Source organism: Thalassophryne amazonica, chromosome 15 (genome assembly GCF_902500255.1).
Source record: "Thalassophryne amazonica chromosome 15, fThaAma1.1, whole genome shotgun sequence".
Classification (NCBI taxonomy): domain Eukaryota; kingdom Metazoa; phylum Chordata; class Actinopteri; order Batrachoidiformes; family Batrachoididae; genus Thalassophryne; species Thalassophryne amazonica.
The window spans coordinates 5,462,639-5,490,508 of NC_047117.1; the positions used below are offsets into that span (position 1 = coordinate 5,462,639).

At 41.7% G+C, this 27,870-nt stretch overlaps 2 protein-coding genes across 3 annotated transcripts in view; both read right to left on the reverse strand.

Moving 5' to 3' along the window:
- Positions 1-27,870, reverse strand: part of LOC117525954 (zinc finger protein OZF-like) — a 149,576-nt gene that overhangs the window by 113,358 nt on the left and 8,348 nt on the right. The window contains exons 2-3 of one of the 2 annotated variants that reach the window (XM_034187932.1): positions 26,472-27,814; positions 26,348-26,422 (exon numbers count right to left, since the gene is read on the reverse strand). The exons of the other annotated variant lie outside the window; for it this stretch is intronic. Coding sequence (XP_034043823.1) covers positions 26,475-27,814 — 1,340 coding nt within the window. The 3' untranslated portion in view covers positions 26,348-26,422; positions 26,472-26,474. Of the gene's footprint in view, positions 1-26,347; positions 26,423-26,471; positions 27,815-27,870 lie in introns of those variants that run through there. 2 annotated transcript variants of the gene reach the window in all.
- Positions 12-12,444, reverse strand: LOC117525951 (gastrula zinc finger protein XlCGF57.1-like). Its single transcript, XM_034187927.1, has 2 exons — positions 12,014-12,444; positions 12-2,551 (listed from the first exon to the last, which is right to left on the reverse strand). Exons 1-2 carry the CDS (start codon positions 12,192-12,194, stop codon positions 1,101-1,103), a joined length of 1,632 nt encoding a protein of 543 aa, XP_034043818.1. The 5' UTR covers positions 12,195-12,444; the 3' UTR covers positions 12-1,100.

Consider the following 27,870-nt stretch of genomic DNA (forward strand, 5'->3'; position numbering starts at 1 on the left):
ATCTGTTGCAAGTAAATCTTTGCATTGCTGAATACTTGCTCACATCAGATTGCACCATTTGCAAGGTCTTCTAACAACGCTAACACAGCCATAGTTAATACCATTTTATGCATCACTTTGCGCATGCTTTTATATCCCCCATATAACTGCAAAGACGTGGGTGTGTTAATTGTTCATAATTGCACACTACTCTTGACGATTTCTTGTTTTCACACTATTAACAGTTTCCCAGCATCACCTCTACGTGTCAGCAGCAGACCAACAGTTGTAAAAACGTGCATACACCAGCCATGATTTTGGCATGGCACACCGCACATTTCCACGGACATTTCACTGTTGACACATCTGAACATTCGCATGGAGACGGACGTACGTCACGTTTTTTGTGTGTTCGCAGTCTTTGTACATGAGGCCCCAGGTGTGTTTTAATATTTGTCTAATTCCTCATGCATCTTCTACATTTTATTGAACAAAACATTTCAAAATAAACCGTTTATATGTGCCTTCATACCTCTCTTCAGACTGATCATTCTGACTTGATCACACTCAAAGCACCTAAATGATTTGTCTCCATTTTCATTTTTCTTGAATTTTTTCTAAAAGAATGCAATAGGTGCCAAACCCAGGGTCTACAGGTGCACCCTAAATATTGCTGTCACTGTATCCAAGGGTTCTCTTCAAGATGATGACCGTTCCCTTAATTGCTGATAACTGCACCTCGTGGGCACTTGGGTGACCAGGCATTGCCTTGAGTTATTTCTTCATAAGCCCTGTTGCCCCCACCACAAGTGGTATTATATCTTTCAGTGACCAAGTTGTTCGTAGGTCATTTTTAACATCTTGGTATTTCATGATTTTCTCCCTTTCAGCCCTAATGATGTCATAGGCACTGGGGACTGTTACATCAATAATTTTGTCTGCTGTCTCCTGTATGAGTTACCAAATGGATTGTCAGATGGCTGGTTTGAAAAAAAGGCTTTGCCACAGTCAGAGCAGCTAAGCGGTCCTCAATTGACAGTTTTGACTTGATGTTTTATTACAAACACTGCAACTAAATGATTTCTCTCCTGTATGACTGGTCCTATGGCTGATCTTGGCCTTTAGGCCAAATTCTTTTCTACACTCAGAACAATGAAAGGTTTTATTTTTCTTGTGTGAATAATAAGATGGGTTTTCAGAGTGTTGCGTCGTTTAAATGTTTTGCCACACTCAGAACACGTAAAGGGTCTTTCTCCTGAATGCGTTATCATATGAGCCTTCACATGGCTTGTTTGGCTAAATGTTTTACCACACTCTGAGCAGCTGAATGGTTTCTCTCTTGCATGAACTATCATGTGTGTCTGTAGATGGCAATTTTGGCTAAATGTTTTACCACAATCAATGCAGCTAAATGGTTTCTCTCCTGTATGGCTGGTCATATGGTTCTTTAGGTTCCCCTTTAAACCAAATGCTTTTCCACACTCAGAACAATTAAATGCTTTCTTTCCTGTATGAATTATCATATGGGCTTTCAGATTGCTGTTTCGGTTAAACGTTTTACCACACTCAGTACAGCGAAATGGTTTCTCTCCTGTGTGAATTAGCATATGGGACCTCAGGTGACTGTTTCGTTTAAATGTTTCACCACATTCAGAACAGTTGAAAGGTTTATTTCCTGCATGGGTTTTCATGTGTTTTTTCAGGCTGCCGTTTCTGCTAAATACGTTCCCACACTCAGAACAGCTAAATGACTTTTCGCCTGTATGGCACATCATATGGATCTTGAAATGGCTATTTTGGCTGAATGTTTTTCCACAATAAGAGCAGCAACATGGTTTATTTGCTGTATGAATTATCATATGGGTTTTCAAACTGCTTTTTCGAGTAAATGCTTTTCCACACTGAAAACAATGAAATGGTTTCTCCCCTGTGTGAATTAGTACATGGTTAATCGGATGGCTGGTCTGCCAAAATGTTTGACCACACGGAGAACAACTCAAGTGCTCGTGTCCTATATCATTTCCATTGTGTTTCACCAGATTACACTTGTGACCAATGTTTTGATCATTCTCACATCCGAGTGGTTTTACAGCAGCATTACATTTCCTATCACAAATGATCTTATTTTTGAGGGAGTTTAAACATGGATCAAGTTCTTCTGTCTCATTCCAATCAACGTCAATGACATTTTCCAGTTTAGAAGAGCATGAAATCATGGCAGATTGTGGACATGAATAATCATCTTGAGCTAACCTTCCAACGAGTTCTGATCCTCTGCCGTTCTCTCCATTGTCGTTTGTTTTCATCAGTTCAGCTGAGCTGCTGACGAGAGGCTCAGCTTCCGTGTTGTCCTCATTTTGGAGCTGATGGCAATGTGAGGATGGAGAGTTCACGGCAATTTTTGAGCACATTGTAGCATCAACCTCCAGCACTTGAAAGTGCTTTTGTTCATTGCTGGTCAAGAGTTCCCCCTCTTCCTTTTTAATGTGACAGATGTCTGGGTCCACATGGCTGATGCCCTCTTGCTGCTCGTTGGAAGCCAGTTCTTCTTCCACAAAACACTGCTGCACATCTTGCATAAAGACAGACAATATGGCATATTATTAACGATGTACAGATACCTACATTGGCATTTTTAAGAAGTGGTAATGGCTGTGTGTGCTTTGATCTACTCCAGATTGTTTTCTTGTATTCAGCATTCCATCTGTCATAAAGACCTTGTTTTTATGTTATATCACAATAACAGTGCTGCAAGTATGTGAAGAGAATAACTGAGTTCATACACAAAAGACAGGGTCCAAAGTGTTGTGTCTGCCTGGTCTAAGCAGTCTTCCAGCCAAGTACTAATCAGGACCTACTCAGCGTCATTCCTGAGATCTGATGGGATCAGGTCCACAGAAAGCAGCGTGAGTGCTACTTGAACACTAACCAGAATAAACTGGAATTCACACTGCAGCAATATCAGAACATATTCAATATTTTCTGATATTTTACCAGAAGGCGTCAGATACAAAAGATACATTGTATAACACATGCAAATGTAAATATAAATGGTAAATGGACTGCATTTATATAGCGCTTTTCCATCTGAATCAGATGCTCAAAGCGCTTTACAATTATGCCTCACATTCACCCCGATGTCAGGGTGCTGCCATACAAGGCGCTCACTACACACCGGGAGCAATAGGGGATTAAAGGCCTTGCCCAAGGAACCCTTAGTGATTTTCCAGTCAGGTGGGGACTTGAACCCATGATCTTCTGGACTCAAACCCAACACCTTAGCCACTAGACCATCACCTCCCCCCTAAATATAAGAAAATAAAAGTTGAGATTTTCTATAGAATGTTTTCACTGACATCAGATTTATGAGCGCGCCAGCCATTTTTGCCATCTTGGCAGTATTGACGCGTAAACAATAGACAGCGATGCATACATTCTACTCTCTCCAGTGGCAAACATTCACGAAAACGTGGAAAACCTCATGAGACAGGCATGAGATAGAGATGGACTCAGCAGTGAAACACAATCATACTTTGAGATGAACATGAAATTAATTGGTGGTGAAGATCATATGAAATGCCATCATCTGCGTGGCGGGAGACAGCTCACTGCCAAGTGTTACACGGACATCGTGAATTATTTATCATTTTCACGGAGCCACCTCACAGGACTTGAAAAATGACAAACAGAATGTTACTTAAGATCAATGGGACATTATCAGACGTCAGACACAGTAACACCGGGGTTCCACAAGGCAGTGTGTCATTGCCAGTGCTTTTCACCATTTATACAAATGATTGTAAAAGCACACATCAAAATAATAGCATTTTGAAATATGCAGATGACACTGCCATTGTGAGTCTTTTATCTAAGGATACGGACACATCCTTATATCACAATGAAATTGAGTTTTACAAAATGGTGTGAAAGGAACTTTGTGATTAATCCAACAAAAACACAAGAAATTGTTTTTGACCCTCGGCATGTATGTGAGCATGAACCTGTCCACATACACTCAACAAAAATATAAACGCAACACTTTTGGTTTTGCTCCCATTTTGTATGAGATGAACTCAAAGATCTAAAACTTTTTCCACATACACAATATCACCATTTCCCTCAAATATTGTTCACAAACCAGTCTAAATCTGTGATAGTGAGCACTTCTCCTTTGCTGAGATAATCCATCCCACCTCACAGGTGTGCCATATCAAGATGCTGATTAGACACCATGATTAGTGCACAGGTGTGCCTTAGACTGCCCACAATAAAAGGTGCAGTTTTGTTTTATTGGGGGGGGGGGATACCAGTCAGTATCTGGTGTGACCACCATTTGCCTCATGCAGTGCAACACATCTCCTTCGCATAGAGTTGATCAGGTTGTCAATTGTGGCCTGTGGAATGTTGGTCCACTCCTCTTCAATGGCTGTGCAAAGTTGCTGGATATTGGCAGGAACTGGTACACACTGTCGTATACGCCGGTCCAGAGCATCCCAAACATGCTCAATGGGTGACATGTCCGGTGAGTATGCCGGCCATGCAAGAACTGGGACATTTTCAGCTTCCAAGAATTGTGTACAGATCCTTGCAACATGGGGCCGTGCATTATCCTGCTGCAACATGAGGTGATGTTCTTGGATGTATGGCACAACAATGGGCCTCAGGATCTCGTCACAGTATCTCTGTGCATTCAAAATGCCATCAATAAAATGCACCTGTGTTCTTCATCCATAACAGATGCCTGCCCATACCATAACCCCACCGCCACCATGGGCCACTCGATCCACAACATTGACAGAAAACCGCTCACCCACACGACGCCACACACGCTGTCTGCCATCTGCCCTGAACAGTGTGAACTGGGATTCATCCGTGAATTTAACACCTCTCCAACATGCCAAATGCCAGCAAATGTGAGCATTTGCCCACTCAAGTCGGTTACGACGACGAACTGGAGTCAGGTCGAGACCCCGATGAGGACGACGAGCATGCAGATGAGCTTCCCTGAGACGGTTTCTGACAGTTTGTGCAGAAATTCTTTGGTTATGCAAACAGATTGTTTCAGCAGCTGTCCGAGTGGCTGGTCTCAGACGATCTTGGAGGTGAACATGCTGGATGTGGAGGTCCTGGGCTGGTGTGGTTACACGTGGTCTGCGGTTGTGAGGCTGGTTGGATGTACTGCCAAATTCTCTGAAACGCCTTTGGAGACGGCTTATGGTAGAGAAATGGACATTCAATACACGAGCAACAGCTCTGGTTGACATTCCTGCTGTCAGCATGCCAGTTGCATGCTCCCTCAAATCTTGTGACATCTGTGGCATTGTGCTGTGTGATAAAACTGCACCTTTCAGAGTGGCCTTTTATTGTGGACAGTCTAAGGCACACCTGTGCACTAATCATGGTGTCTAATCAGCATCTTGATATGGCACACCTGTGAGGTGGGATGGATTATCTCAGCAATGGAGAAGTGCTCACTATCACAGATTTAGACTGGTTTGTGAACAATATTTGAGGGAAATGGTGATATTGTGTATGTGGAAAAAGTTTTAGATCTTTGAGTTCATCTCATACAAAATGGGAGCAAAACCCAAAGTGCTGCGTTTATATTTTTGTTGAGTGTAGATAATGTGATCATCCAGCAAGTGGACTCCTACAGATATCTTGGGGTCCACATGGACAGTGCTCTCTCCTGGAAGGCTCACATTGACTCTCTCTGCTCACGGTTGCAGCAGAGGCTGTATTTTTTAAGGAGGTTGAGGCTGTATGGAGTGGGAATTAACATCTTACTTGTTTTTTACAGAGCAACACTTGAGTCTTATTCGTTATGGGATTACAGCGTGGTTTGGTACCTTGTCTGTCCAGCTGAAAAACAAGCTTGCTCACATCCATAAAACAGCCATGAAAGTAGTAGGGCTAAAAGATTACCTGTCTATTCAAGCCTTATATGAAGAGGCAGTGGTAAGAAGAGGTAAAATCATTTCAAAGGACCCAGAGCATTCTCTTTACAGTGAATATGTCCTGTTGCCTTCAGGACGGAGACTGAGGGTGCCACAGTGTCGGACTAACAGATTTAAGCTGTCCTTTGTCCCATTTTCTATTAAACTGCTGAACACTAGATCTTCACGTACATCAGATTTTCTGCATAGTACTTAACCTGCACTTTACCAACTCTGTGGTTGAATGCGTGTTGTTTGTATCTGTTTTTATTGTGTTTTTTTTTTTTGTATTGTTTTTAAGCAATATGTAGCACTGTGCCCAGGACAAATTTCCCTTTGGGGACAATAAAGTTTTTTCTATTCTAAACGCTTGGAGGCCTATAACCAGTTTGTTTGTAGCTGGGTCCGAGAATACAATGTCAGACTGTGGAGGACAAATGGAAAAGTAACTATCAGCACATCCACAGCACAGACTATCGTTGTTGTTCTCCCAGTTGCTGCTCTGTCACAAATGCAGGTAAAATACACATTAAATACTTTTCATACCAAAGTCAACTTGCTTTAATAACTGTAATTGTTGAATCTCAAATGTACAACCCCAATTCCAATGAAGTTGGGATGTTGTGTAAAATGTAAATAAAAACAAAATACAATGATTTGCAAATCATCTTCAACCTATATTCAATTGAATACATCACAAAGACAAGATATTCAATGTTCAAACTGAGAGACTATTGTTTTTGTGCAAATATTTGCTCATTTTGAAATGGATGCCTGCAACACGTTTCAAAAAAGCTGGGACAGTGGTATGTTTACCACTGTGTTACATCACGATTCCTTCTAACAACACTCCATAAGTGTTTGGGAACTAAGGACACTCATGATTGAGTATAAAAGAAGCATCCCCAGAAGGCTCAGCCATTCACAAGCAAAGATGGGGTGAGGATCACCACTTTGTGAACAACTGTGTGAAAAAAAATAGTCCAACAGTTTAAGAACAATGTTTCTCAACATTCAATTCAAGGAATTTAGGGATTCCATCATCTACAACCCCTGGCAAAAATTATGGAGTCACCGGCCTCAGAGGATGTTCATTCAGTTGTTTAATTTTGTAGAAAAAAAGCATAACACAGACATGACACAAAACTAAAGTCATTTCAAATGGCAACTTTCTGGCTTTAAGAAACACTATAAGAAATCAAGAAAAAAAGATTGTGGCAGTCAGTAACGGTTACTTTTTTAGACCAAGCAGAGGAAAAAAATATGGAATCACTCAATTCTGAGGAAAAAATTATGGAATCCCCCTGTAAATTTTCATCCCCCAAATTAACACCTGCATCAAATCAGATCTGCTCATTGACACTGACCCTATGCCATGACATTGACCCTATGTGTCTTTTTGCAAGGAATGTTTTTGCAGTTTTTGCTCTATGGCAAGATGCATTATCATCTTGAAAAATGATTTCATCATCCCCAAACATCCTTTCAATTGTCCAAAATATCAATGTAAACTTGTGCATTTATTGATGGTGTAATGACAGCCATCTCCCCAGTGCCTTTACCTGACATGCAGCCCCATATCATCAATGACTGTGGAAATTTACATGTTCTCTTCAGGCAGTCATCTTTATAAATCTCATTGGAACGGCACCAAACAAAAGTTCCAGCATCATCACCTTGCCCAATGCAGATTCGAGATTCATCACTGAATATGACTTTCATCCAGTCATCCACAGTCCACGATTGCTTTTCCTTAGCCCATTGTAACCTTGTTTTTTTCTGTTTAGGTGTTAATGATGGCTTTCGTTTAGTTTTTCTGTATGTAAATCCCATTTCCTTTAGGCGGTTTCTTACAGTTCGGTCACAGACGTTGACTCCAGTTTCCTCCCATTCGTTCCTCATTTGTTTTGTTATACATTTTTCGATTTTTGAGACATATTGCTTTAAGTTTTCTGTCTTGACGCTTTGATGTCTTCCTTGGTCTACCAGTATGTTTGCCTTTAACAACCTTCCCATGTTGTTTGTATTTGGTCCAGAGTTTAGACACAGCTGACTGTGAACAACCAACATCTTTTGCAACATTGCGTGATGATTTACCCTCTTTTAAAAGTTTGATAATCCTCTGCATTGTTTCAAGTGACATCTCTCGTATTGGAGCCATGATTCATGTTAATCCACTTGGTGCAACAGCTCTCCAAGGTGTGATCACTCCTTTTTAGATGCAGACTAACGAGCAGATCTGATATGATGCAGGTGTTAGTTTTGGGGATGAAAATGTACAGGGTGATTCCATAATTTTTTCTTCAGAATTGAGTGATTCCATATTTTTTTCCTCTGCTTGGTCTAAAAAAGTAACCGTTACTGACTGCCACAATCTTTTTTTCTTGATTTCAGGTAAAGGCACTGGGGAGATGGCTGTCATTACATCATCAATAAATGCACAAGTTTATGTTGATATTTTGGACAATTGAAAGGATGTTTGGGGATGATGAAATCATTTTTCAAGATGATAATGCATCTTTCCATAGAGCAAAAACTGCAAAAACATTCCTTGCAAAAAGACACATAGGGTCAATGTCATGGCATAGGGTCAATGTCAATGAGCAGATCTGATTTGATGCAGGTGTTAATTTGGGGGATGAAAATTTACAGGGTGATTCCATAATTTTTTCCTCAGAATTGAGTGATTCCATTTTTTTTTTTTCCCTCTGCTTGGTCTAAAAAAGTAACCGTTACTGTCACAATTTTTTTTCCTGATTTCTTATAGTGTTTCTTAAAGCCAGAAAGTTGCCATTTGAAATGACTTTAGTTTTGTGTCATGTCTGTGATCTGCTTTTTTTTCTACAAAATTAAACAACTGAATGAACATCCTCCGAGGCCGGTGATTCCATAATTTTTGCCAGGGGTTGTATATCCATCCATATCTCAGTGTGCCCCCTATGGATAAAGATAACAGGAAGGCTTTCTGCCTCATGAGGCAAAACACCTTCTTGATATCTTTATCACGAATAAAAGAGATACAGAGGAACATAATAAAACAAGTTTCACTGAAATCCATAGTGGGCGCACCGAGATATGGCCAAATGAAAATCGCCAAATATCGTGTTGTTAACATAAAGCGCGCAACCTATGCAAAAGGGCCTTAATTAAGCCACCGCCATTTATGCAAATTTGGAAAGAACTTGTCCCAGTCTATCCAAATATGCATAAATGAGCAAGGCTTATTCGGGGCGCAGGCCCTAGGAGGGTCCCAAATGTAGCCCAAAATGCCAAAAGTTGTGACTTGAAGCGGCACCTATAGGCAGCGCCCTCAGTTAGCCTTGAAAAATCTAATGCTAAATGGGGGAACTCCATCCATACACCATAAGATCAATGAGGCTTACTGAGGGTGCACAAAGATATTCAAAGGTCAAAAATCCACATTTTCACTATGTCACTGTTTTGGCCCCTTTAACCCCTACCCTAAAAAGGGCTGTAATTTTCACCAGAAGGGATCTTTGGATAAAACAAAAAAACAAAAAACGTAATTTTTGTCCATTTGGACAATATATCTTCCCCTAAAAAAACTTCAGTGGCCTACTGAAACATGATATATCACCCCCTTCTATAAACCAATCCACAGTTACAGACTATGACTCTTAATATACAATGGTTCATTTCAGGTCAGCTTGGTGTATAAATCTCACCGTTCCAGGCATTGATAGTTGTCAGCTGGCTGATAGAAGCAAGTTGGAGACAAATACAAACTGGCTGATTGCAGTAGTACAGCCACTTCGCCGGAAGTGAAGTGACACCGACCTCAAAAATAGACTGTCTCAGCACTCCCGTTGTCTGAGCGATCCTCTACACTAGTCTACACATGCAAGAAAACTGGTGGGTCGCTGAGACCGCTGTATGTCACAGTCATAGAAGTCCCTTGTGCTTGAAGCGCCCCTCTCTGGCTTGCATGATCGCCAGCGGCAACAACAAGGTAAAATACGTGTAGCTGAGACATGAATTGTGTCCAAATCCTACCTTAGCTGTTTCATTTCAGAAAATGGATTGATAATTTCCATTAAAAAATGCCATTATTCTTTTAAAAGGAGCAGACCTAACAGCAATTTGTAGGCCTATCCTTGTTTGTACAACACATCCAGGAGTTAAAAAAAATTCAAATCATGAAACACAATGTGCTCAAATCTAAGCAAATTGATGTCAATGAAAAATACAGTGACTTTGTTGAACAAAGTCTACAACCCCTGGCAATAATTATGGAATCACCGGCCTCGGAGGATGTTCATTCAGCTGTTTAATTTTGTAGGAAAAAAGCAGATCACAGACATGACACAAAACTAAAGTCATTTCAAATGGCAACTTTCTGGCTTTAAGAAACACTATAAGAAATCAGGAAAAAAAAAAAATTGTGGCAGTCAGTAACGGTTACTTTTTTAGACCAAGCAGAGGGGAAAAAATATGGAATCACTCAATTCTGAGGAATAAATTATGGAATCACCCTGTAAATCTTCATCCCCAAAACTAACATCTGCATCAAATCAGATCTGCTCATTAGTCTGCATCTAAAAAGGAGTGATCACACCTTGGAGAGCTGTTGCACCAAGTGGACTGACATGAATCATGGCTCCAACACAAGAGATGTCAATTGAAACAAAGGAGAGGATTATCAAACTCTTAAAAGAGGGTAAATCATCATGCAATGTTGCAAAAGATGTTGGTTGTTCACAGTAAGCTGTGTCTAAACTCTGGACCAAATACAAACAACATGGGAAGGTTGTTAAAGGCAAACATACTGGTAGACCAAGGAAGACATCAAAGCGTCAAGACAGAAAACTTAAAGCAATATGTCTCAAAAATCAAAAATGCACAACAAAACAAATGAACGAATGGGAGGAAACTGGAGTCAACGTCTGTGACCGAACTGTAAGAAACCGCCTAAAGGAAATGGGATTTACATACAGAAAAGCTAAACGAAAGCCATCATTAACACCTAAACAGAAGAAAACAAGGTTACAATGGGCTAAGGAAAAGCAATCGTGGACTGTGGATGACTGGATGAAAGTCATATTCAGTGATGAATCTCGAATTTGCACTGGGCAAGGTGATGATCCTGGAACTTTTGTTTGGTGCCGTTCCAATGAGATTTATAAAGATGACTGCCTGAAGAGAACATGTAAATTTCCAGTCATTGATGATATGGGGCTGCATGTCAGGTAAAGGCACTGGGGAGATGGCTGTCATTACATCACCAATAAATGCACAAGTTTACGTTGATATTTTGGACACTTTTCTTATCCCATCAATTGAAAGGATGTTTGGGGATGATGAAATCATTTTTCAAGATGATAATGCATCTTGCCATAGAGCGAAAACTGTGAAAACATTCCTTGCAAAAAGACACATAGGGTCAATGTCATGACCTGCAAATAGTCCAGATCTTAATCCAATTGAAAATCTTTGGTGGAAGTTGAAGAAAATGGTCCATGACAAGGCTCCAACCTGCAAAGCTGATCTGGCAACAGCAATCAGAGAAAGTTGGAGCCAGATTGATGAAGAGTACTGTTTGTCACTCATTAAGTCCATGCCTCAGAGACTGCAAGCTGTTATAAAAGCCAGAGGTGGTGCAACAAAATATTAGTCATGTGTTGGAGCGTTCTTTTGTTCTTCATGATTCCATAATTTTTTCCTCAGAATTGAGTGAGTCCATATTTTTTTCCCTCTGCTTGGTCTAAAAAAGTAACCGTTACTGTCACAATTTTTTTTCCTGATTTCTTATAGTGTTTCTTAAAGCCAGAAAGTTGCCATTTGAAATGACTTTAGTTTTGTGTCATGTCTGTGATCTGCTTTCTTTCTACAAAATTAAACAACTGAATGAACATCCTCCGAGGCCGGTGATTCCATAATTTTTGCCAGGGGTTGTATCTTTGAGTTTAAAACACCAGAATAGTATGCTTCATTGATAACAGCGGATCAGAGAAAGAGGAGCTGCCAGATGTTTATACATTGACCCACGCATGCGCACTTGGGATCGCTCAGGCTCGGGGAGCGCTGAGGCTGACACACACACTCTGACCTTATGTATTCTGTGTGTTGTCCCCACCAACCTGCTTTATCATTAGAGTTGGAAACAGCATCCAGTAGTTTTCTTTGTCGTTCGTTCTCCTCTTTTAAACCACAAAGTTCCTCCTCGTATTCTGCTGCTGTTCTTTCAAACAGCTCAAATATCTCTTCATCTGCGGAGAGTCGCTGCTTCAGTAACGCTCTCAGAATTTGGACTTTAGACATTTTCACACAATAACAAACTGTTTCTGCACACAAAAGGCCCAGTTAGCAGGCTAAGCTAACTCCGCTAGCTTTGAAAGACAACGAACGGCGGAAGAAAAAAAAAATATCTTCGAGTTAATATTTAACCTGGGTTCAGGTTTACGCAGACACACAAATAACTTCTGATGGTTCAGTTCAGTTGGATATAAGGAAGGCTAATTTACAACGAACCAACTCCCCCATCAAAGCTTCTTCGCAGAAACGCGCCATCTTGGGAAGTTGTAAATTTCATCACTTTCCGATTTTGACCTACAAAATAAAACTGAGCGTTGTATTGGCTCTTCTTTGGATCTCAATGGCGGTTCGCAACCAAACTTATAGGTGCATTAGCGCCACCTACTGGACTGTAGCATAACGATGAGACTGGCAGAGTAAAAAAAAAAAAAAAAAAAAAAAAAAAATTCTACTTATCATTCATGTAATTGGTAGATATTCTTGCAAGAAGATTGCGTACTTTCTGTATTGTTATCCTTAGCAAATTCCCCAGTGTAGACCTTAGATTGTTATTCTTAAATAAAACCACAAATTTTCTTCTCTCATACATTTCCTCATACTTTTTGGAAAAAAAATTTTCCCCAATCTTTTAAAGCATTGTTCAGTTCTTAATCTCAAGGTGTAAGGTAATTTTTCCATGCAATGTATTTTGTCCACAGTTGCAGTCCAGTCATCTTTTGACTGAGTTTACCTGCAGCCACTTCCGTGTGATGGCTTTCTTGGTTACAGGCACGATTATTCTGAATGATGCAGAATTTGCCTTGAGATTTCAGTTCATCTGTCATTTTGCCCAGAAACATGGTGAAAAACATCATCATCAAACTTCAATACCAAAAATTGTCCTTATTTCTCTAGTCAACTCTTGCCAATATGGATGAATTAAAGGGCATTCACAGTATGAAAGTGGTCAGCCATATGTGAGCCACAGCAGTCCATCTGTCCATGGGAGGCTCACTGCTTAAATATCAGTTTTGGAGTCTGAAAATCTATATACATAAAGGGCTACGTCTGTCTGTCTGGGATAAACACCCAACCTACGAGGTCTGTTACAAAAGTATCTGACCTTTTTATTTTTTTCAAAAACCTGATGGATTTGAATCACGTGTGCTTGCATGAGCCAACCTTGAACCTTCGTGCGCATGTGTGAGTTTTTTCACGCCTGTAGATTGCGTCATTTGCTTGTAAGCAGCCTTTGTATGAGGATGGGTGTAGTCTCTCGTCATTTTTTCTTTGCAAGGAAATGGCGGAACGACTGGAGCAGTGTGACTGCATCAAATTTTGCCAGAAACTGGGCGACAGCCAGGTGGAAACCATTGGGATTATTCAGACGGCTTTCGGTGACAATGCTATGGGCATCACACAGATTAAGGAGCGGTACAACCGGTTTAAAGACAGCCACACAACGGTGGAGAGCGAGCCACGCTCTGGTCGGCCATCAACTTGCTGAAATGACCAGATCATTTCCAAAGTGAATGCTGTGGTGATGCGGGACCGTCGTGTGACTGTCCGAGAAATTGCGGAAGAGGTGGACATCAGCACTTTTTTGGCACATTCCACTGTGACAGATTTGCCATGAAAGGAGTTGCAGCAAAATTCATGCCGATGGCTTGGGCACGAAGCTGATGGCGGAGCAAAAGAGCCACAGTGTTAAAGCCTCACAGGACATGTGACATGCCCACCTCTTCCACAATTTCTCGGATAGTCACACGACTGAAAAGCCACCGAAAGCCCTCTGAATCTTCCGAATGGTGGAAGAGGTGGGCATGTCACATGTCCTCACAGGACATGTGACATGCCCACGACGGTCCCGCATCACCACAGCGTTCACTTTGGAAATGATCTGGTCATTTCAGCGTGTCAATGGCCGACCGGAGGGTGGCTCGCTCTCCACCGTTGTGCGGATGTCTTTAAACCGGTTGTAACGCTCCTTAATCTGTGTGATGCCCATAGGATCGTCACCAAAAGCTGTCTGAATAATCCGAATGGTTTCCACCTGGCTGTCGCCCAGTTTCTGGCAAAATTTGATGCAGTCGCGCTGCTCCAGTCCTTCCGCCATTTCCTTGAAAAGAAAAAACGACGAGAGACTACACCCATCCTCACACAAAGGCTGCTTACCAGCAAATGACGCAATCGACAGGCGTGAAAAAACTCATGCATGCGCACGAAGGTTCAAGGCTCATGCAAGCACACGTGATTCAAATCCATCAGGTTTTTGAAAAAAAGAAAAAGGTCGGATACTTTTCTAACAGACCTCGTATAATATGTAGCCCTAAAAACTATATGTATTCTGAATCCACATGACATGGGAAACAAACTGGTACCATTTTATTTAAGATCATACAGTGTTGTACCATGTGCGATAAACTCCAAAACTATAATATGTAGCCCAGTAGGGGCTAGTGTCGCATAATACATTCCCAGCAAAGTTTCCGCATTGACCTCAAGTTGGTGGTCTTAGCTTGATTCTCCCAAATGTCACACCAATCCTCCTCGGATATCACCAAGCCTGATTCCCTCTCCCACCTCAGTTTGACAGAGAGTTGAATAATTTTTTGGAGTTTTGTATTCTTCTATAAATTTGTGAAATAAGGTGTCTACTTACTTTGGATTTATAAGCATCAATAAATATATAAATTAAATTTGGGTCTTGGTGATTCATTTGTTTGATTTCTTTTTTAAAATAATCTATAACCTGGAGATACCCGAAGAAATCATTTCTCCCAGGTTGTATACACCTGAAGAGAAGGTAAAAGTAGTCCAAATCACCATCACAAGTTATACAACCCCTGGCAAAAATTATGGAATCACCGGCCTCAGAGGATGTTGGATGTTCATTCAGTTGTTTAATTTTGTAGAAAAAAAGCAGATCACAGACATGACACAAAACTAAAGTCATTTCAAATGGCAACTTTCTGGCTTTAAGAAACACTATAAGAAATCAAGAAAAAAAGATTGTGGCAGTCAATAACGGTTACTTTTTTTGACCAAGCAGATGAAAAAAATATGGAATCACTCAATTCTGAGGAAAAAATTATGGAATCACCCTGTAAATTTTTATCCCCCAAATTAACACCTGCATCAAATCAGATCTGCTCATTGACACTGACCCTATGCCATGACATTGACCCTATGTGTCTTTTTGCAAGGAATGTTTTTGCAGTTTTTGCTCTATGGCAAGATGCATTATCATCTTGAAAAATGATTTCATCATCTCCAAACATCCTTTCAATTGTCCAAAATATCAACATAAACTTGTGCATTTATTGATGATGTAATGACAGCCATCTCCCCAGTGCCTTTACCTGACATGCAGCCCCATATCATCAATGACTGTGGAAATTTACATGTTCTCTTCAGGCAGTCATCTTTATAAATCTCATTGGAAAGGCACCAAACAAAAGTTCCAGCATCATCACCTTGCCCAATGCAGATTCGAGATTCATCACTGAATATGACTTTCATCCAGTCATCCACAGTCCACGATTGCTTTTCCTTAGCCCATTGTAACCTTGTTTTTTTTTTTTTTCTGTTTAGGTGTTAATGATGGCTTTCGTTTAGCTTTTCTGTATGTAAATCCCATTTCCTTTAGGCGGTTTCTTACAGTTCGGTCACAGACGTTGACTCCAGTTTCCTCCCATTCGTTCGTCATTTGCTTTGTTGTACATTTTTCGATTTTTGAGACATATGCTTTAAGTTTTCTGTCTTGATGCTTTGATGTCTTCCTTGGTCTACCAGTATGTTTGCCTTTAACAACCTTCCCATGTTGTTTGTATTTGGTCCAGAGTTTAGACACAGCTGACTGTGAACAACCAACATCTTTTGCAACATTGCGTGATTTACTCTCTTTTAAGAGTTTGATAATCCTCTCCTTTGTTTCAATTGACATCTCTCGTGTTGGAGCCATGATTCATGTCAGTCCACTTGGTGCAACAGCTCTCCAAGGTGTGTTCACTCCTTTTTAGATGCAGACTAACGAGAAGATCTGATATAATGCAGGTGTTAGTTTTGGGGATGAAAATTTACAGGGTGATTCCATAATTGTTTCCTCAGAATTGAGTGATTCCATATTTTTTTCCTCTGCTTGGTCTAAAAAAGTAACCGTTACTGACTGCCACAATCTTTTTTTCTTGATTTCTTATAGTGTTTCTTAAAGCCAGAAAGTTGCCATTTGAAATGACTTTAGTTTTGTGTCATGTCTGTGATCTGCTTTTTTCTACAAAATTAAACAACTGAATGAACATCCTCCGAGGCCGGTGATTCCGTTGATCTAAACTCCCTGGTATAAACTCTGGGCCAAATGCTACCGACTTCAACAATTTTACACCTTTCACAAGGGAAAACCTTTGGTAAGTCTTTAACCATATTTGAAGAGCCACGCTGGTCCACTGGTTAAATTCATCCACATGCAAATCCCGGAGGAGGGAGTTACCTAATATAGAGAACTTTCTCATTGAATCAGGGCATCTGTTGACAATGGTGGAGCTTTCCAAGAGTCACAGGCGCAACAGATGCCAAGAGAACACAGAGAAAAAGTAAGATATTCAATCCATTAATCTAGAGTTAATGGAGAACGGTCATGAACTTCGTATTAAGTTCTGTCAAGGCTTTCTGTCAAGCCCAATTCACAATTTATATGACCTCACTGTTTCATAATATATTAAACAGAAAAGTAAAATCACAAACATTAACAGAAAGTGGCCAGAAAAGACAGCTGGAAGATTCCATGTCTTGTTTGAGGACCTTACTGCAGATCCCACTAAACAGACAAACATGAGCCAATTTTACATCTTCAAACAATTATGTACCTTCTACAGCAGACACACAAGCAACAGAAACTTTGTGCATGCCTTCTTCTGCACCTCGTCACACATTTTGTTTTTTTTTAGTGTTGGCTACACAAGAATAACTGAATGTTTGTCATCCTTTTTAAATTTTTAGATGGGTTTCAGACAGCCACATTTGGTAAAATATACACTCAGAACAGCTAAACATTTTATGTTTCCACATGGCTGTTTTGGATAAATTTTTCAGCACAAATAAAAAAACTAAATGGTTAATTTCTTGCATAGAATAATCTTTATTGTCATTGTACAGGAGGAAGGGGGTAAAATGAAATTGGGGCACAATATGCCTTTTCAGACATCCCTTTTAGCAAAATGTAAATGTTTTCTCTCTTGTATGACAGACCATATGAGTCTGAAGATTGCCCTTCCGACCAAACCCTTTTCCACAGCAAGAACATATAAACACCCACACTCACAACAGCTGAAAGGTTTCTGATTGATGACTTAGCATATGAATTTTCATACTTTTTTTTTTTTAAGAAGCAAATCGATTGTAATTTTGCAGTTGTGGTGGCTTCTTTCTTTTCCGTTAGTAAATCCACTTCTTTTATCTGCTCCTCAAATACTGCCTTTTTCCTCCTGCCCCACTTCTCATGCCTTGAGTAAGCAAAGCAGTAGAAGATCGTTTTCTTCTCTTCGATGGTCCAATTTACGGTGGCGTAGTTTTGTAGATTTCTTTTGGCACTTTGAGGCTGTTGCTGCTGGAGTCCAGGATCAGAACTGTGCTGATCTGATGGGTTATCCAGCTGAGTGCTCCCGCAGAACAGATCATTCCCTGCAGCACTGAGAGAAGTTGCACCATTGCTTTCCTCACACACCCTGGTGCCTAGGCGTGATTTGGGGACCTTTTTATCCTGGGAGACATCCAGCCAGTACAATTTGCCATTTTTTGACTTTTTCATATTTGCTCTGTGGAGTTTTTAGGTAGGGTTCATTTTCATTGAAACTCATACAGAGATCTCTCCCAGCAAACCCTCTTCACAGTGGGACCACGGACACTTGAGGCAAGTGTCCAGTAGGAACTCCAAACCCACCTCTTTCCTGTATGAGTTATCATATGGTTTTTCAGAGTGCTTTTTAATTGAAATGATTTCCCATTCAGAACAGCTGAATGGTTTCTCTTTTGAATCATTCAGTATATGGGAGGGCAAACTGTTGCTTTGGCTTAATGTTTTACCACATTTCAAAGATATAATTGGTTTCCCTCCTGCATGAGTAGCCAGATGAATTTTCAAATTGTCCTTGAGGTCAAATGCTTTTCCAGACTGAGAACAGATAAATGGTTTCTCTCTTTTCTCCCTTTTATTTCTCTTCAATTTCTTTTTTACAGAGTGCAATGGGCCCCAAAGCTGGGGTCTACAGTTGCATCCTAATCATTAATCATTATTGGCATTGTATCCGAGGGCTCTCTTCAAGATGGTAACTGTTCCTTTAACTGCGGATATCTGCACCTCATGGGCACTTGGGTGACCAGGGATTGCATCAAGATATTTCTTCAGGTTCTTCTTCATAAGCCCTGTTGCTCCCACCACAACTGGTATGACATCAATTTCTTTCAATGACCACGTTATTCGTAGATCATTTTTAAGGTCTTGGTATTTCGTGATTTTCTCCCTTTCACCTCTATTCAGGCCATAGTCATTGGGGACTGTCACATCAATAATTTTTGCTGTCTTCTCTTGCTTGTTCCAAATGACAATATCAGGTTTTACTGCACCACCTTCGATATGTCTTCCTGCTGGGATCTCTGTCATAAAAGACAGTCACTTTTCCATTGGATGAGACTGGTGCTGGCTCATACTCCCAAACGTGTCCCTCTACTTCCACCTCCAGTTCCTTGCATACTTTCCAATGTAGATATTTACAGATCTTGTTATGCCGGCTTGTGTAATGTCCGTCTGCCATGAGGATCTGACATGCTGATGATGAAGTGGTTTACACTCTCAACAGCTGCATGACAGAATCGGCATTGATCATTCTGTGAAATTCCTGCCATTTTTTTTGAAGCCATTTGTTAGTAGTCCCTGATCTTGCGCTCCAACTATAATTCTTTCTCCATCAAAACCAAGTTCTCCATTTGTAAGCCACCGCATAGATCTTTCTTTGTCTATGTATTCCTTTTCGAATTCTTCTTGGAATCGGCCAGCCCTTTTGTGCTGTTTCCATCTGTTCATTCGATGTTTTTGTTCTCTTTTGCTGTATTTTTCCCTGGCCTGTCTTGCTAGTGTTGTTGCAGGTGTCAGATCATTGCTTTCTCTCTCTTGCAAGAGATCTCCAAAGTTTTTTGCCAATTTAATAATAGAGGTCTGTTGTGGCATAGTCTTAATATGATGTTGCATAACCTTTTTCAGAACTTTTTCTTGAGAACTCTTTAAGTACTGCCCAATACTTATTATAGATGCTCTATAAGCCTGATTGATCTAAGCCACCTTCTCGACGGGGGGAGATATATTCTATCCATGCATTGGTTTCTGTATGTAATTTTATGCAGGGTGAGCATCTTCCTAGTTTTAGTATCTAACTTGTTAAGCTCACTCTGTGGCCAGTCTACTATGCCAAAGCCATAGTTTCTCTCCTGTATGAGTTCTCATATGGGTTGTTAAAGTACTTTCATGGTTAAACGATTTCCCACACTCAGAACAGCTGAATGGTTTCTTTGATAAATGACAATGTGGGCGTCCAAACTTCTACTTTGGCTAAAAGTTTTACCACACAACACCTAAATGGTTTCTCTTCCCTATGAGTTGCAATGTGAATTTTCAGATTGCCCTTTAGGCTACATGTCTTTCCACACCGAGGACAGATAAATGGTTTCTCTCCTGTATGTGTTACCATATGGTTTTTGAGTGTGTTTTTTTTGGTTAAACAACTTCCCACACTCAGAACAGCTGAATGGTTTCTCTCCTGTATGAATTAATCTATGTAGCTCCCTGTTGTAACCAAATGTTTTACCACATTCAGAACAACTAAATGCTTTCTTTCCTCTATGAAATTCCAAATAGGTTTTCGTGGAATATTAATATGTCTACAAATCATGTGCAATAACAACTCGTTTACAAATCCCAGCACTAATGTCACCTTATCACATCTAAATTCCACTAAGATGCTTTTGTCTTTTTCAATTCCAATCATGTTTATGTATGCATATATATATATTCTATTTCTACCTCATTTTCTTATTTTACTGTATTGTTACAAGTATTATTATTGCTTATCCTTGCACACGCTGTTTGAGGCACATTTTCCTCTACTCGCACAATCTTGTTTTTTTTTTTTTTTAAGAGCTGACGTAACGTGAATTTCTCCACTGTGAGATCAATAGTCTTATCTTGTGCAAGTTGACGCAATCACTCGCACAGTGTTTTTTGAATTGTTTGAGCGATGTTCATATACGTGGCTCATTTGAATAATCACTGGAACGTCTGACAAATCCATACGTGGCTCATTATTCATGGCTTTATTAATTGGTGGGACCAGGGATTAAGTCATTTTGTGTACACATAAAAGAAAGAACTTCATAAATCAGTGAAAATTAACTAGGAAACTAATGAGGCCTAGGGTTGTGGAAGGTTAAGACAGAACCAAGTTTTTTACCAGAGCATCCCCAGTTCGATTCTCCTTCATCCAGGAAAGTCAGAAAGGTCACTTGGGCCATTCCTTGAATGTACAAATTACTGCAACAGAGTCCAACAGGCCAAATCCAAAACAATTCACGGGCCTCATATACAAAGTACATACGCAGAAAAATGTGGTGTGCATATGTCCGCCTCCAAGCTAACGTTCAGATGTATCACAAGTGAAATGACCGTGGAAATATGCGGTGCACCACGCAAAAAACCTGGCTGGCCTACGAACATTTCTACAACTAATGGTCCACTGGCAACATGTAGAGGTGATGCTGAGATACTGTTAATAGTGTGAAAACAAGAAGTCATCTGAGTGATATGCACATCAGAGACACACTTATGAGCAATTAAGACACCCACGTGTTTGCAATTATATGGGGGGGACATAAAAGCAAGTGCAAAGTGATGTGTAAAATGGCATTAATGTCTGCGTTTGTGTTGTTAAAGGATATTGCAAATTGTGCAATCCGATGTGAGCAACTATTCAGAGAACACGAGGATGTAATTTCAAATGATAATTGAAATAAGCCAATTTCGTGTACTAAGGCCACTGGGCCTGCTGCAGAACTGCAGCAGGCCCAGAGCGCAATACTGCGAGGAGCCAGGCAGTTGTCGGTACCCACACAGGTGCCAACTACACTGGGCTTCCTGGCAACATGGGCATTCCAGCTGTGTGGAAGGCAATCATCTGAATGTCATCCAGGTACGTCACATTCCAACATTAAATCGCAACTTGCGGCGAGAGCCGGTTTCCCTACTGTAGTCGGAGTTATTGACTGCACACATATTGCTAGAATGGCATCATCACATGATGAATTTGTTCTTGTTAATAGGAAACATTTACATTCCATCAATGTTCAAATCATATGTTTTGTGCAAATGCCCAGGATAGGGTTGGGAACAGGCTCGAAGCCGCACGGTGTGTGATAGATAGCTGCTTGGGGGGAAAGTTTATTCATGTAATTGTTTTGAATGAAAACCAGCACGGGCACATTTGGACGTGGGTGCATTCAAATGTTTTTTATTATTAATGCATTTTTTTTTTCTTGATAATGAGACTAGAGCTGCAATGCTTCTTAAGCCCCCAACTCTCTCCCTGTGTTCAGTATTTGTCAATAAATTGTAAAGTTGTGAATGTCACACTGTCAGCCGGTGCACCCAGTTATTTTATTTTATTTTTAACTTCAGTGTGTATAAGCTCTGAGCTCACTGCATTTACGGCCTCACACACATCCTCCCACTAACATTTTTACCAGTTCGTGTTTATTTTGTTTGACAGGGTACCAAATAACCTATCCCTGCGTGTCTCCACATCACTTCCAGCCATCTGTAGCTCACATTCAATACAATTTTTCTCTGTTCATGTTGACTCATCTGACAGAGTGGGATTCCCAGCTGCCAGAGTCTATTTACATTAATTTTCATATTTAAATAGGGGTGTGGGAAGGGAGGAGCTTGGTTCTTCATGTGTAAACAATTCTACATTCCAATTCCATTTAAGTGGGATGTACAAGGGGAGGTGATGGTCTAGTGGTTAAGTGTTGGGCTTGAGACCAGAGGATCCTCAGCTAAAACCCCAACCTGACTGGAAAAATCACTAAGGGCCCTTGGGCAAGGTCCTTAATCCCCTAGTTGCTCCCGGTGTGTAGTGGGCGCCTTGCATGGCAGCAGCCTGACATTGGGGTGAATGTTAGGCACTGATGTGTAAAGCGCTTTGAGTGTCTAATGCAGATGGAAAAGTGCTATATAAATACAGTCCATTTACAAACGAAAAGTGCTTGGATCCATGCGCACGCAAATTTTTTGTGCTTATGCTAGTTTCTGGGTTTTGGCGTATGCCATGTTTCAGTAGGAAATCCACACAAGTCTTTGTACATGAGGCCCCAGATCAATCAAATAATAAATGCCATTCTGACGAGTGAGTGGCCCAAGTTTAATATTAATATTAAATTTGATCAAGGCTGTAGGCCCAATCTATAATGTATATAACATCAATTTCATCATTCAATGGACAGAAAAATAAAATTACAAACCAGAAAATTATAAGAAAAGACAGCTGAAGGATTCCATGCCTTTGCATATTATACAAGTACAGTTGATTACTCTACTATCGACAGCATCATGTTTACTCGCTCTCTTATAGACTGGAGTGACAATTCCAGAGATTTGGGACAAAACTGTGTGAGGACCTCATTGCAGATCAATCTAAACAGAACATCATTAGCCATCTTCAGGACACTAGAATGGAGCTCTTCAGGGGCCTCATGTACAAAGCGTGCACAAAAACCTGGCGTACGCCCGTCTCCACATCCACATGTATCAAAAGTGATGTTAGCATGGCAATGTGCGGTGCATCACGCAAAAGTCGTGGCTGGCGTACGCACATTTCCATAGCTATTGTACCATCTCCAACATGTACAGGTGATGCAGGGAACCATTAATAGTGTTAAAACATGAAGTCAGAGTGATGTGCACATCAGGGACACAGATGAACATTTAACACACTCGTGTTTGCAATTATATGGATAGATATGAAAGCACACACAAAGAGATGCGTAAAGTGGCACTAAGTGGCTGTGTTAAAATAGTTTATTTGTGTACACTGTCAGCGGAGGAGCACCTCACCTTTTTAACGTCAGTGTGTGCGTGCTTTTCTGCATGTCGGCCTCACACTCATGCTCCGTCGCTCCCGCAAACATTTTTCCAGGCGGAACGACTGGCGGAACCCTCTGTCAGTGAGGTCTTCAACTCCCACCTCCGGGAGAGCTTCTCCCAGATCCCGGGGGAGGTTGGAGACATGGAGTCTGAGTGGACCATGTTCTCCACATCCATTGTCGATGCGGCTGCTCGTAGCTGTGGTCGCAAGGTCTCTGGTACCTGTCGCGGCGGCAATCCCTGAACCCGGTGGTGGACACCGGAAGTAAGGGATGCCGTCAAACTGAAGAAGGAGTCCTACTTATATTTGTTGGTAGGTGGGACCCCAGAGGCAGCTGACAGGTACCGGCAGGCCAAGCGTGCCACAGCCCGTGCGGTCGCAGAGGCAAAAACTCGGGTCTGGGAGGAGTTCGGGGAGGCTATGGAGGAGGACTATTGGTCGGCCTCGAAGAGATTCTGGCAAACCGTCCGACGCCTCAGGAGGCGGAAGCAGCTCTCCACCAGCACTGTTTATGGTGCGGGTGGGGAGCTGTTGACCCTGACTGGGGATGTTGTCGGGCGGTGGAAGGAGTACTTCGAGGATCTCCTCAATCCCATCGTCACGTCTTCCGAAGAGGAAGCAGAGACTGGGGACTCAGAGGTGGACTCATCCATTACCCAGGCCAAAGTCACCGAGGTGGTTAGAAAGCTCCTCGGTGGCAAGGCTACTGGGGTGGATGAAATCCGTCCTGAGTACCTTAAGTCTCTGGATGTTGTGGGGCTGTCTTGGCTGACACGCCTCTGCAACATCGCGTGGCGATCGGGGACAGTGCCTCTGGATTGGCAGACCGGGGTGGTGGTCCCTCTGTTTAAGAAGGGGGACCGGAGGGTGTGTTCCAACTATAGGGGGATCACACTCCTCGGCCTCCCCGGTAAAGTCTATTCCAGAGTACTGGAGAGAATTCGACCAATGGTCGAACCTCGAATTCAGGAGGGCAGTGTGGTTTTTGTCCTGGTCGCGGCACACTGGACCAGCTCTACACGCTCCATCGGGTGCTCGAGGGTTCATGGGAGTTTGCCCAACCAGTCCACATGTGTTTTGTAGATCTGGAGAAGGCGTTCGACCGTGTCCCTCGGGGCACCCTGTGGGGAGTGCTGCGGGAGTACAGGGTCCGGGGTCCTTTGCTAAGGGCTATCCGGTCCCTGTACGACCGCAGCAGGAGCTTGGTTCGCATTGCCGGTAGTAAGTCAAACCTGTTTCCAGTGCACGTTGGCCTCCGCCAGGGCTGCCCTTTGTCACCGGTTCTGTTCATTATTTTTATGGACAGAATTTCTAGGCGCAGCCAGGGTGTAGAGGGGGTCTGGTTTGGGAACCACAGAATCTCGTCTCTGCTGTTTGCGGACGATGTGGTTCTGTTGGCTTCGTTAAATCAGGACCTTCAGCGTGCACTGGGGTGGCTTGCAGCTGAGTGTAAAGCGTCCGGGATGAAAATCAGCACCTCTAAATCCGAGGCCATGGTTCTCGACCGGAAAAAGGTGCTTTGCCCTCTTCAGGTTGGTGGAGTGTCTTTGCCTCAAGTGGAGGAGTTTAAGTATCTCGGGGTCTTGTTCACGAGTGAGGGACGGATGGAGCGTGAGATCGATAGACGGATCGGTGCAGCATCTGCAGTGATGCGGTCGCTGTATCGGACCGTCGTGGTAAAGAGAGAGCTGAGTAGGGGGGTAAAGCTCTTGATTTACTGATCGATCTACGTTCCGATCCTCACCTATGGTCATGAGATTTGGCTCATGACCGAAAGAATGAGATCGCGAGTACAAGCGGCCGAGATGAGTTTCCTCCGCAGGGTGGCTGGGCGCTCCCTTAGATAGGGTGAGGAGCTCGGTCACTCGGGAGGAGCTCGGAGTCGAGCCGCTGCTCCTCCATGTCGAAAGGAGTCAGTTGAGGTGGCTCAGGCATCTTTTCCGGATGCTCCCTGGACACCTCGCTGGAGAGGTGTTCCGGGCACGTCCCACTGGGAGGAGGCCCCGGGGAAGGCCCAGGACACGCTGGAGGGACTATATCTCTCGGCTGGCTTGGGAACACCTTGGGGTTCCCCCGGAGGAGCTGGGGGAGGTGTGTGTGGATCGGGAGGTCTGGGCGGCTTTGCTTGAGCTGCTGTCCTAGACATTTCCATGCCTCCATTGGAAACCTGACTCCGGATAAAGCGGAAGAAAATGGATGGATGGATGGAAGCATATCGAATAAAAAACTACTACTGCATGTCTCTGCGTAATTTCTAGTCATCTGCAGTATAATTTCTTTTCTGTGTTCATGTCTGATGTGACATCATGGGAAATCTCTGCTCCAGGGGCCTATTTACATGAAATTGCATATTTAAATGGGGCATGGCCAGGGAGGAGTTTGGTTCCACGCTCAATACCTCATTCAGTGGGATGTACAAACCGAATGTGGATTGATTCATGCCTAGGCACACTTTCATATATCTGAATATATTTGTGCTTACGCCAAATTCAGGGTTTTGGTGTATGCCAACTTTTAGTAGAAAGTCCAGGCAAGTCTTTGTACATGGGCCCCGTATCCTTATGACTTGTACAACTGAAAGTGAGGGAGCTTCTTCTTGACCCACCCTTCAGATAACTGAAGGCTGACTAGCTTCTGAATGCTGAAAAGCTCAGAACACACATTTTCTGATGCAGTTCCTTATATGTATGCTTAAAAAAAAAAAAAAAAAAAAAAAAAAGTGTTGCGCAAACAAACCAGACCAATTGTCTGCCATTCAGAACCCAAGGCGTTTCTGTAGTGTTGTGGATGCAGCAGAGTGCAACATCAGGACATGCTCCCAGACTTGACAAAGAAAAGGTTCATGCATGCCTTCTTCTGGCCCTTTTCAGACTAATTTTTCTTTTAAACAGTGTTGACTACACTCAAAGCAGCTGAATGTTTTTGTTCTCTGCAAATTATTAGATGGGTTTTCAGACATTTGTTTTTGGTAAGTTTTTACTAAATTCAGAACACCCAAATTGTTTCTCACCCATATGAACCTGCCTAGTATGCATTTTTAGATGGTTAAGATGAATATTTCAACACACAAAGAACTAAATGGTTAATTTCAAGCGTGGGTCACATTGCTCAGACATCACTTTTAGCAAAATGTAAATGTTTTCTCTCTTGAATGACTGATCATATGAGTTTTCAGATTGCCCTTCCGACCAAATGCTTTTCCACACTGAGGACACACAAATGGTCTCTCTCCTGTATGACTTATCATATGGCTTTTCAGACTGCTGTTATATTTAAATGTTTGCCCACACTCAGAACATTTAAATGGTTTCTCTCCTGTATGAGTATGGATATGAATTTTCAGATTGCCCTTTAGGCCAAATGCTTTCCCACACTGAGGACAGACAAATGATTTCTCTCCTGTATGAGTTAGCATATGGTTTTTCAGAGTGCTTTTTTGGTTAAATGATTTCCCACACTCAGAACAGCTGAATGGCTTTTCTCCTGTATGAATTAGCATATGTGTTTCCAAACTGCTGCTTTGGCTAAACATTTTACCACATTTAAAACACTTGAATGGTTTCTCTCCTGTATGAGTAACAATATGAAACTTCAAACTGCTCTGTAGACCAAATGCTTTCCCACATTGAGGACAGACAAATGGTTTCTCTCCTGTGTGCGTTCTCATGTGGTTTTTCAGAGTGCTTTTTTGATTAAATGATTTTCCACATTCAGAACAGCTGAATGGTTTCTCTCCTGTATGAATTAACATATGAGTTTTCAGATTGCTGTTATGGTTAAATTTTTTGCCACACTCAGAACAACTAAGTGCTTTTTTTCCTCTATGAAATACCATATTTGTTTGCAGGTGACTAACTTGATCAAATGTTTCACCATCCTGAGAAAAAATAAACTGTTCCTGTTGTACGTCAACTCCTGTATGGCCCACACTGCACTTGTAGTCATTCATTTGATTATACCCCTGATTCAGTGGTTTCACACCAGCATTACATTTTCCATCTCCAAGTGGGCTCATGTTATTTTTCAAGAAGTGGAAATATGATTGAGATTCCCCAGTCTCATTATAATCTATATCACTGACATCAGTATCAGGTTCAGAAGAGTGAGAAGTCATATCATCCATAAGTGAGTGGAAAGAACTGCCTTGATCTGACTTTCTGGCTGGTTGAGATCCATCCCAATCATCTCCATCAGATTCTGCTTTAATCTGTATAATTGAGCTGCTGGAAAGATGTTCATCCCTGTATTCTTCAATTTGATACGGATGAAACTGTGAGAAATGAGGTTTCAAATCATCACTTGTACAGGTGTCGGTGTAAACCTCCAGTCCTTCAAGGTGCCCTTGTTTGTCTTCTTCCTTTTTAATGTGATGAAGTTCTGGATACTCTTGTACCACACTGAAGACCCAGTCCTGTTGATCAGAGGGACCTGCTTTGTCTTTTACCAACTCCTGCAGCCCATCTGTGTGAAGCAAACACAGATATTAAGACATTAATAATAACTACAAGGGCACCCAG